The 12419-nt window shown below is 41.5% G+C and overlaps 1 protein-coding gene across 2 annotated transcripts in view; it reads right to left on the minus strand.

Moving 5' to 3' along the window:
- Positions 1 to 12419, minus strand: part of FBN1 (fibrillin 1) — a 217390-nt gene that overhangs the window by 59461 nt on the left and 145510 nt on the right. For both annotated transcript variants that reach the window (XM_077829074.1, XM_077829073.1), the window contains 2 exons: positions 9293 to 9418; positions 8155 to 8280 (listed from right to left, as the gene is read on the minus strand). In XM_077829074.1, coding sequence (XP_077685200.1) covers positions 8155 to 8280; positions 9293 to 9418 — 252 coding nt within the window. The remainder of the gene's footprint in view (positions 1 to 8154; positions 8281 to 9292; positions 9419 to 12419) is intronic.

The following is a 12419-nucleotide window of genomic DNA, read 5'->3' on the forward strand; positions in this document are numbered from 1 at the left end:
AGCTGTCTGCATCTTTAATCTTGACATGAATGTTTTAAAAAAGTTGTTAAACCACTGGTAATACTAAGGGTGCTCTGTATTTGATTACTTGAGGCTCTGAAATATTCAAGTGATCACATGCTTCTTTATAACCTTTTGAGCACAACAAAACAACATAAAAAAACAACATCATGCCAGATTTTTCTGCCAAGAATTTTTTAAACCACCAGTAAACACCAAATGGAAACTTGCATGCAATAGTTATGCTAGTTATGTTATATTCAGATTCAATTTTGTAAGGCAACTTCAGAAATAGTAAACAGACCTATATCACCTGATCACAGACACAGTCCAGCTCCCATTGACCCCACTGGGAGCAGGGTCCATCCTTCTGCTTTTATAAAGCTAGATGCTGGAAGCTTGATTCTCTCATCATGTCTTGCAATGCCAAGGAATGAATGGACATTCACTCCACTTGGGTCTAGTTATATCCTACTATTTAGTATTCTAATGGTCCAATCTTTCCATGGCAAAAAAACCTACAGGCTAACGGCAGCCCTGTGTAAAGGGGTCAATGAAATTAATGGGAGTTGTGTCCAATTATACTGGGGCTTAATTTGGCCTGAGGATGCCATAAGTATTGAATTCAGACTTCTCAGGATGACATACAAAAGAGAAAGTGAGTTCTGAAGGGGAAAGCTTTTAGTGAAACAGATCTCTCCCAGAACAGCAAAGGGCCAGATTCTGCCACCTTTCCTCAAAGTATGAAGTGCCCTACTCTACAAATAGTTCCATATATTTGCATGGCACTGCTCAAGGAGTAAGGCACCACTCAACTGGAATAAGAGTACTAGAATCGGGGGCAAAGAGAACACAGGAAAATGCTAGCCAAGCCAGAATTTGACACCAGACTTCAGTCCAACAAAATTCCCATTGACTTTAGTGGGATTCTTACTAAAATAAAGAGTGCAAGGTCAAGTCACTGATCTGTATAAACACTCTCTTTGCCTAAATTTCCTCCAGTGTGAAAGTTTCCCTTTAAATATAACGCTATGGGAAGCCAACAAAAACAAAGGAATTACAATCTAAGGCTCACACTGCATCCTCAGCTGGTCCCATTGTGCGCCCATACCACAGCACACGTGTTCTCATCTTTGTAATCACATTACTCCCATTGACACCAAGGGAGCTGTCTGACTATAGCAGATGACTATGCTCCTGGTAAATAACAGGCAGCTCTGACACCATAGCAATTCCAGGCTCAGTGGGGACAAACCGTCAGTCTTCATTTACTGTTAGCTATTTTACTTCTTTTTGACTTCTAATATTCATTGTTCTCATGAATAAAGTAACAAATAAGGTATCTCCCATTAATCACAGAGGCACAAATGTTTCTAATTGTGCATGAGTAACAATACGTACGCACAACTGGCATATGCAATTACTGCACTTATGCTCACAAAAGTGGCAACTGCTTGAACAAATAACCAGCTAACATGCACGCACAATGACTACACACACCAATTACGTATGTGTATTTCTGCATGTTCTGAAAATCCAGGGCAGAAAGCAGAGATGGCAGAGACCTATTTAGTGGTACATCATCAGAGCTTTGCTCACGCTTTGGGAACCCTCTGCATTTCCTTGCACCTGAATGGAGAAGCCATGCCACCAGTACTGGCAGGAGCAAGGATAGTGGCAGAAGGAGGCCAGACTTTTTGAATAAATTATGTTTTTTTATATTTGGACTGCAGTATCATCCTGAAGCTAATGCACTGAAAGACTATGAAAACTTACACACTCACCCCCAGACACAGAACCCATGCAAGGTTCTATGAACCATTTTCACTTCACATTAAGGGCTTCAGTGGGGCGTAAGTAGGCTAGAGGGCCTGGAGCATGCTGTCTATAGGGGTGAATTTAATCCAATAGCAACCTGTGAACCAACTCTGTTTAGCTGGAATTATTTTTTTGATACAGTCTCCCACAGCATTTTTGCCAGCAAGTTAAAGAATTATGGGTTGGATGAATGGAATATAAGGTGGATAGAAAGCTGGCTAGATCATCGGGCTCAACAGGTAGCGATCAATGGCTCCATGTCTAGTTGGCAGCTGGTATCAAGTGGAGTGCTCCAAGGGTTGGTCCTGGGGCTGGTTTTGTTCAATATCTTCATTAATGATCTGGAGGATGGTGTGGATTGCACCCTCAACAAGTCTGCAGATGACACTAAACTGGGAAGAGTGGCAGATACACTGGAGGGTAGGGATAGGAGACAGAGGGACCTAGACAAATTGGAGGATTGGGCCAAAAGAAATCTGATGAGGTTCAACAAGGACAAGTGCAGATTCCTGAATTTAGGATGGAAGAATCCCATGCACCGCTACAGACTAGGCACCGAATGGCTAGGCAGCAGTTCTGCGGAAAAGGACCTAGGGGTTACAGTGGATGAGAAGCTGGATATGAGTCAACAGCGTGTCCTTGTTGCCAAGAAGATTAACAGCATTTTGGGCTGTATAAGTAGGAGCACTGCCAGCAGATCAAGGGACGTGATCATTCCCCTCTATTTGGCTTTGGTGAGGCCACATCTGGAGTAGTGTGTCCAGTTTTGGGCCCCACACTACAAGAAGGATGCTGAAAAATTGGAAAGAGTCCAGTGGAGGGCAACAAAAATGATTAGGGGGCTGGAGCACATGATTTATGAGGAGAGGCTGAGGGAACTGGGATTATTTAGTCTGCAGAAGAGAAGAATGAGGAGGGATTTGATAGCTGCTTTCAACTACCTGAAAGGGGGTTCCAAAGAGGTTGGATGTGGGCTGTTCTCAGTGGTAGCTGATGACAGAACAAGGAGTAATGGTCTCAAGTTGCAGTTGGGGAGGTTTAGGGTGGATATTAGGAAAAACTTTTTCACTAGGAGGGTGGTGAAGCACTGGAATGGGTTACCTAGGGAGGTGGTGGAATCTCCTTCCTTAGAGGTTTTTAAGGTCAGGCTTGATAAAGCCCTGGCTGGGATGATTTAGTTGGGGATTGGTCCTGCTTTGAGCAGTGGGCTGGACTAGATGACCTCCTGAGGTCCCTTCCAACCCTGATATTCTATGATTTTCATGTCTGCAAACTTCCATAAAAGTATTTTCTGATTTTTATTTATTGGCTCTTTCTGAAAATCTGTCAACTTTATCAGACTGATGTTCCGTTTGTATTTTGAGTTTGTGCCCAGATTCCATGGAGAAGGTCACATAGAAGTCACATGGCATATGCCCTCCTGGGTCCCTGCCTGATGGAGAAAATCCCGTATCAGCAGGTGGGTCAGCAGAAGCAATTTGTAGAAAATGGATTTGCGTAGAAAAGTAGAGCTCAGCTGAAATTCATCCTCTGACACAACTAGAGAAACCTAGCGGGGGGAACTTTAATTTCTCCTGGTCTTAGCCCCATGACTTCCTGACTCTGGCAAGCAGTGAGTGGCCTAGGAAACCACTACCTTCTTTTGGGAACTGTCTTGCTTTTTATTCAACATAACGGTGAGCATCTCCCAGTTTTACATGGGTCAATTCATTTGCTTGACATACACCATCAGCTTTCTATATTTCCCCCACTTGATGTATTATCATCATTTAGTATTGAACTTGATATAGCCTGCTCCCAAATTCATAAGGGGAAATGTATGTGTTTCACTGACATCAGAGTTCTCCTGTGCCACCAGACTGAGGCATAATGTGTTTTTAATGGATGGAGGCTAGAGGAGGGGCAAGGAAGAGAGGGAGACAGGCTTAAGAATGCAGCACATTTTACACGCTGCAAAGTTAGGGCTACTCTAAGTCAATGGGATGGCTCTTGAGTGACAGCTGCAGGGCTGGATCCTTGCTTTTACCATACTCTTTTGCAATGTGTTTGTTTTCAGGTATGCAGTAATTAACAGTCATACTGACCGCTCTTTTATATATAATCATCTTCACAAGGATGGGTGGGAGTGGGCTTTTTGCTCTAATTCATTTCTCTGTTCAGGGCTGGTGTTAGGGGGTGGCAAGCACAGCGATTGCCCTGCAAAGCTAAGTTGCTCGGGCTTTGGCTTCAACCCCATGTGGCGGGGCTCGGGCTTCGGCAGGGATGGCCTTAGACTCACTGTGGCTCAGGGCAGAAAGCCAGAGCAGGCCGACCCCCGCACTCGCAGCACAGGGCTAAAGCCAAAGCCCAAACCCCCCCACTGCACGGTGTTGAAAACCTCGGGCATGGGCTTCGGACCCGCATGGCAGGGCTTGGGCTTTCTGCCCTGGGCCCCAGTGAGTCTGACGCTGGCCATGTCTCTATTACACCCATGGCGTTCAATGCTGCTCACTCCTTACTCAACCCATACTCCCACTGATCTCACTGGGAGTCCTGGCTGAGTCAGAACTACAGAATTGTGCCCACATTCTGTTAATGAACTTTTCTCAATTCTCTGAACCTGCTGTGGAGAAGGCTGGTTTATTTTCTGCTGCTTTCGTTACCTGACTTTTATAAACATTCATCTTCAATGCTCTGACGGCTTGAGCCCAATTCTGCCCTAATGTGTACCCCAAGCAAACCTGTTGCAAGAACAGGAGCTTATCTAGTCCCCACACTACTCTCACTGACATCAATAGAAGTTGCATGCATGCAGTGGCAACAGGATAGGATACACGGGGCATAAGTCAGAGCTGAATTTGTCCCTCATTGTGTACTGCATATGTAGATCAAATCCAGTAAATCTATGGCTTTAAATCAACCAGAGTGGGATACTATGAACTCGCAGGCAACTCTTAGGCATGGGCAATGAACCACAATGAAGAAAAGGGGAGTTTGTCCCAATACAGGATTTTACCTGTGCATGAATACAAAGAATTTATGTTCCCCACCACATAATGTGCACACACACACAGTGATGGGAAATTTTGCAGACAGCTGCACAATCTGGAATGAGGGGAGGGGCTCTGCGCACCTCTATACCTGACCCACAATCCTCTTCTCTAGCAACTACATCCCATTCCCTCTATGAAAAATTAAAATCAGCTCACCTAATTTGGTTATGGGAAAGCCTGTTTTATAGGTAAATAAAAACGAAACATTTGTAGCACTCTCCCTAGACTGGCTTCATAGACTATGTACATCTTTGCTTAAAACAAACTGTTTTCCTAAACTCTGTCCACATTCTTACTGAGAACTGAAGGGAAAAAACCTAACATCTGTGTGGGATGAGAATGTAAGGCAGTGGGTGGATTTTGAATACTGCTAAATGATTGGGGAAAACAACATGTTTACTTGTTAAAATGGAAACAATCAGTAATAACAAGGGAGGTGAAATATTTAGACAAAACTGTAATGTAACCCAGAGGACATTATTTAGTTGTTCTCAGGAAACAGAGAACCTCCCCTTCAAAAATCCATACACATTTTTGTAATTTTTTTCACAGGAGTGCTTGTTCTTTTAAAAAAGTGAATGATTTTGACTTATCTATACGAGGCAAAGAATTATGCGCTATGACCAGGGTGCTGTTCAGCACAAGTGCAGAATCCCTTCTATGATACCAGCACTAAATGCTGCTTCCACAGTGCTCATCTGCTTGGTCACAGGAACTCTGGCTGTAACACTAGATTTGTGCAGAGAATGATGGGAGAGTTCAACAGTCTATAGACAAATAGCGTTTTTTATTTTAATGCCCAGGAATGTGCACATTTTGACTGCAGTGGGGACTGTACAATCATCCCTTTTCTAGGCCATCAGCTTGGGACAGTTTTCATTTCTCTGTCACCCTTCACACTCCCATCACCTTCACACACTGTTCACGTCCCTTTTGTCTTCATTTGCTGCCCACTAGCTGTGTTTTCAGTAGTAGTGGGATGCTGACACAGCAGTAACCCCAGTGAGCCAGCTGTGACAGGAAAAGGAATGCTACTGGGAGAGCACAGCGAGAATGGAGTCAACCTTAAGTGATGCAGTTCTAACCCGATGAGATTTTCTTGTTTTTAAATGTTTTCCATTACCCTGATTCAGTAATGCTCTTGCCTGAGCTGGGCCACCAGCTGACCAAGCATTTGTACACAAAGCCAGTTACACGTAAGGCGAGCCTGTCCCCTCCTGTACACAAACTGCAGGTCTGTGCAGACTCCAGCCCTCTCTGCCTGGCGAGCTGCTGAGCTAACTAGATAGTTGCACAGCAGCGCCCCTTGTGGTGGACTACAAGAAGCGTTTCCCTCTGCTTTACTATACATACTTCCTCTCCCCAATAACCTGCAGAGCCAAAGCAGCTGCTCTTCAGGCTTTCCAGCCCCTCCCTTACTGCCACCCTCCTCCCCACAGAAAGAAGCTGCTCTTGAGATACCACGACCTTTCAGCTTCCCTCTCCATTCTCTTCACAATGTCAAGCCCTCCTCTCCCCCTTGCACTGGCTGTGACTGGCTATGTGACTCTGTGGCTGAGAGAGTAGTTATACTCAATATTTCGAGCTGAAGATGTAAATTCCAGCTCGAGGAGACATACCCACACTAGCACTGATCAAGCTGGCACACTAAAAATAGTGTGTCTTGGACAAGTATGTACTCAGGGTGACTAGCCTCTCCTTCCACTCACGCTGCCATGGCTTTAGCATTCCAGCTGGATCAGAACTAGCATGGTGGGGTGGCGGGGGAAGGGGCTGTCTGTGTTTGCTCATGCTGGATTTTATATCTCGAAATGTAGCTGGGTGACAAGGTAGGATGGGTGAGTAAGGGAGGGGGCGGGAGTGGCTACTTTGGGAAGGATAAAGAGAGGGAAAGGCTGATGAAATACTTTAGAAAACAGAAGTACCAGAAATAGCTGGCTCTTTCTATCTGGATATCAGTGCTTAAATCAGAGGAAAAGGTTGGAAGGAAGAGATTTCTCAGCCTTACTCTATTAGTAAACCAACACTGTCATGGACGAGTTTTCAAGTGAGATTTTCTTCCCAGTTGGCCTACACCAGATGTCACCAATATGGCAAGGATTTCCAGAAACTTTTCCTCCGAATAATACCCCAGATCCTTTCCCTGTAGGACCTTTATTTGCCTTTCCACCTCCTACCAATTACTTAATATTTCCTGGCTGCTTTAACTGACCAGTATAGCCCTGCAGACGTCACAAACCAATATTTGTGTCATCACTTTTCATTTCCCTGAGAGTGACAGCTGCGGTGGATGTGACTGAACATCACAAGGATTTTTCAAGTCTGCAGAACTAAAGCTCTGTATCTTTTTGTGTAATTTAGAGTAGAAACAAAGAATGTTGAAATGTTGGTCTACAGGGTAAAATCAAGGACTTCTTGGATTTAGATCAGTTCACGTCTGTAAAAGGCAGCTGTTACCAATGCACAACTTCAGGCGAGGTCCAATGTACCAAGTAGAACACCAGCTCCCCCATTGTTTTATGTAAGCTGTAAAAAATCAGCATAATCTCTTTTTGACACCTATTGTACAACATTAATAATATACTTCTGTAAGGACAGACTTATCAGCATATATACTTGTCTCATAAAGGTTGCCAGAACTGTGTTTTACTCTAAATCTGTATTCAAAATTAAATTAAACATATGTTTGTGCTCATATTTTGGGCAAAGCTCATGACTCTCAACACCTTGGCTCAGATACTAGCATTTTGTGTTTTTAATGCTATCCTCTGAACGTGTAAGTCTGAACCTCAGCACTGTTGGCTGGCTGCTGCTGTGAAATAATTTACATTTTGGTTTTGCCGAAATATGTTTATAATTCAGCTAGGCAGGTATCTGTACTTCTGCCACTTTGCAAAAACTGAAAATATATTTTAGGATAGATTTAAAGCTACTAGTGTTTGCCAAAATAATATTTGGAATAGATGCCTATTACTTGCATATACAGTTATCCAATCCAAATCCAACGTGGTGGTCTTCATGTGGTCTTGTCATGTTACGCTGAATTACATGTTCTTTTCGGTCATACCAGCAACCATATAATAATAGGCCCAACTTTGCTCCCAATGGGATATTTGTCATTGACTTCAATGGGAGAAGGATCAGGCCCAATATTATGCCAAACAAACACAGCACCAACTCAGTGACTCTGTACAGTGTAACATTTTGCAGAGAACAGAAATCAAACAGATACAAGAGAGGTTTTAAAAGCTAGAAAAGGGAAATGAAGAATCAGATGATGATAATTCTTAACTTTAAAATTTACCTGTACAACCAGTGGTTCCTTTTTTGCCTGAATATCCCATATCACAATGACAGATAAATGAGCCTTTTGTATTCTCACAGCTTCCACTTAGACAGATGTTTGGATTCAGGTCACACTCGTTGACATCTAGAGAACATAATTTTAAGATTTTACAAAATTCTTAGACCATAACTAACCCAATGTCTTGGAGACATTAGTACTGGTACAAAAATGTGTCTACATGTGCAGAGAAAAAAATAAATTAGGCTAAATATTCTTCACCAATGTAAAATACTGTACATTTCCAAATCAGATTTAATATTGCTATGTTATTGCACTGATATTTATTTCCCAGCACCTCTTATCTTTAATGCCAGCTTTCATTAATAATTACAAATGGCCAGATTTAATGGGGTTACACTAAGGATAAACTTGGTCTATTATCTGTCCTCAATATATTTTGTTTTTTTTTCTGTTGATGTTTCCACAAGGGCAGTAAGTGTGGTTCAATTTTAAAATGTAAAGGTAAAATTCTACTCTTCTAGCCATGCAGCAAATCTTGACTTCAATATTTTGCTCTACCAACACATGCTAAACTCCCACATGGTTTTGTCTTGGTGTAAGTTTTGGCCAGAATTCTGATTTTGGCTCACCCCTAAATCTGCCATCCTACAGCACCCTGTGTGATCTGAGCTGCATAGAGACACTCTGGAATGGGACCCGAAGAGAGACGGCATGGTCATCATGGTCATCCTTAACTCAGCCAAAGCTCTGAACACATGCAGATGATTCCTACTATTGACAAAAATAGTCTGCACAGAAGGGTTGTCCATGTGGCCATAGCTAGTCAAAATACAGCAGCACTGCTTTTTAAGTTTTAATGTTTGCCAGTTTTGAGGCAGCAGTCAATTTGACAGAGTGCTGGAACCAAAACCCTCTTTTCACCAAATGCAGGTATCCAAGTATATTTGTAGTCTTGATATGTAATGTCAAAAGACACCCGACTGCCTGGACAGTCGTTATTCTTGCTAGAACATTCACTGTTATTTTTATTTGCTTACATATTTTAAATAAATCTAGTTTTATCATCATCTTTGATCACTTAATTAAGGAAGATGGCTTGTTAGAAAGATTAGGAATCAGAGGTGTTTTCACTTACCTATACAAGTCTTCATATCCTCAGAGGCCATGAATCCATCATAACAAAGACACCTGTATTCTCCTGGTATGTTAGTGCACTGGCCTCCATCACAGATGTTAGGATTGTCTTCACACTCATCAATATCTATAGGGAAAGTTTACATTAACACATCTTTTAGATAGGTGTTCCTTGTTATGAAATGCACTGCAACGAATGATGGCAAACAAAATTCTTGATGCTTTGTGATATATGTGCATATGATCAATCTTTGCAGTTAAACCAAATACAGTTTTATATAAAACTCCAACTGATTCCAATGAGAGCAGGAGCAAGTCTTGTATGCCCAAAATCACTTGTAGGAAAATAACTAAAGAACCTTTCTCATGCCGTACAGCCACGCACAATCGGAAATTTCAGGTCCAGCCTTGCTGTCATTGAAGTCAATGGGAATTTTGCCACTGACTTCAGTGAGAGAGGTATTGGATCTTAAATGATTTTAAAAAGCCATTCCACACACCAAATTCCCACACAAGCAGGATTACGCCCAATATTAGAATAACTAACATGTATGTATTTATTTCACTAAAATATTATAAGTTACTTAGATTTTTTTGTTCCTGATGGCCAGTCAGGCTATATCTTTATGCTCTCCAGCATTTAAAATATTGTTCTGATCAGCACATCAGCCATCACTGGGGGTTGACCTGAGGAACTGAGACTGCACTGTTTATTGCAACCATGATGGGATCTGGACTTTTAAAAACTCAATGGAATAGAATTTCTTTTAAAAACTCTCCAGATTTTTCTTTGTCACAAACAACATATACCAGCACAGTTAAGATCCAAGACTCTGCTCAGTGACTGCATGGAAAAACCAGCAAAACAAGGACATGAATTGAGAACCCCCTGAGAGGGAAAGGGCGTAACTCACTATCAGACTGGTCTGTTGTGGATTTTGGTAATTATGCAGCTGCAGAACACCAACTCACTTTAATTATTTGTCCTAGAATCTTATGTTTGTTATTCTTTTTTTTATATTTCTAACAGCAGCAAACAGAAATGGTTGCACCTACAAGTTTTTGTATGGACAATTAACTCTTACTTGGTAAAAAGCTCATTGTTTACTGTTCATCCTACGAATCAAATAATGCTGGCATACACGTTAGCCTGGAAATGTAGATTTGGAAGTGGAATGTGAATTTATATGCAAAGTAAGTGCTGGAAATGAGAATACGAACCACAAACATAAAGAACTTATTTTATAAACATGAAGAACTTTATATGCTAAATTGCCAAGGTTTTACATTCACAGTTAGGGTGCAAAACTGGCTGACAAAGAATTTATTGTTTCTCCTAATTGAATTGATTATTAATGCATAACCTCACCAACCTGACCTACTATTACAGTGAATGGAACTCACAGCAGTTCAATTATGGAGAAATATATTCTGCAAAGGCTTCTAGCCATGTGTCATGTTACAGATAAAATACATTTGTGAACAATGTATAGGGAAAACTGAAAATCATAGTTCCTTATACTCAGTCCACAATGCCACTAAATGTATATGAAGTTGTTTATACAGTCACACACTGTCAGAGTAAAGCTACACATTTATCACAATGGCTACTGACTGTCACCAAGTGCACCTATCATTTCATTAAAGAAGATTCTTGGGGCCAAATTTCAGTAGACATGCATGTACATTTTTGGCAATTCAATATTTGCATGGGCAATTACATATTTTGCATGTGCAGAAGACACTATGTGTATATTTTGCAAGCACTGTGAAAGAGGCTCATTAAAATTTGGGGTAGCACCCAAATCCTCTGATTCTGGCTGCTGTTTTCTCCCCACAATGCATTACAGACACAAATAAATACTGCTAGCTAGCTGTCTGGTTACCTGATTTGTAGGAGAAAACACTTGGTGAGGCATCTAATTACTAATATTTGGGCTCACAGTTGCAGTAAATTATGGATGCCAAATTAACCTGTAATAAGAGGCTAGTGCTGAAAATCTGGCACTTAAAGTTAATCTTTTAAAAAGGTGACAAATATTGACAGCATTGCTCCTTCTGTGGATCCCATTCATGTTGTTGATGGAAACTATTTCTAAAATCAAGTTGAATACCGGTTCAAAGAGAGAGTGTCAAGTGCTTCAAAGGAGCTGCATCTACTACATCCACATACTTGAGATGGTATTTCATAGCTTTAAGAGCACAGATAAAAATGCGGACTTTTGACTGGCTATCAGTTATGCCATTTCTGTATTAATAAACCCCACTAGATGCAGTGACCTAGGTTTTCTTTTTGTTAGGTATTTTAAACTATTTTAGGGTCTAAGGCCCTAACCCAGCAAGACACTTAAAATATGCTTAATGTTAAATTTGTAAGTGCTCTCATGGAAATCAATGGGACTATCTGCGTGCTTAAAGTTAAGCATGTGCTTAAGTGCTTTGGTAGATCAAGGCCTAAAAAAGGTACTGCACATCCACAACACCCATCGACTTCAGTGGGAGTGGAGGATGCTCAGCACTTCACAGAATTATGGTTTGTTATCATTTCTATTGCACTTTACTAATAAGAAACAACAAGCAATACATTTCCAAAGGATTACTGCACTTCGCTTGTGGTTGAAGTCATTCTTCTGCCTGGTGCTTCCCAATGCAGTAATAATCCGGAAACCTACTGCCTGTTCATGCCTTAATATACTACAGAGTGGCAGGGAGACCGAAAGAGAAAGAACTAAAAGAAACCCTGGAGTGATTGTGTGCATGATTCCACAAATCTTTATTCGTTCCCTCATTCACTCGGCTCGACTATTCACGTAAGTAAGGGCTTGCAGTATCAGGCACTAACTTGTAACTCCATATTCACGTATCTATTATTTCTTTTACTTCACTAACCAAATATTGAGAAACTGCAAGACTAGAGCCTTTGAAATTTTAAGTTTCAAAAGGTGGAAATGTTGGTTTTTGCAGCCAAGACTTTGTAACAACATAGTATGATGGTGGGTAGTTGTGAATAGCTGGCTTCCGAACAAAGTCCTAGCTTGCACAGCACTTAGGATTGCCAGGCTTCCAGTTTTCAACCGGAATGCCCAATCAAAAAGGGACCCTGGTGGCTACGATCAGCACTGCTGGGC

This window comes from Eretmochelys imbricata, chromosome 10 (assembly GCF_965152235.1).
Source record: "Eretmochelys imbricata isolate rEreImb1 chromosome 10, rEreImb1.hap1, whole genome shotgun sequence".
NCBI classification, from domain to species: domain Eukaryota; kingdom Metazoa; phylum Chordata; order Testudines; family Cheloniidae; genus Eretmochelys; species Eretmochelys imbricata.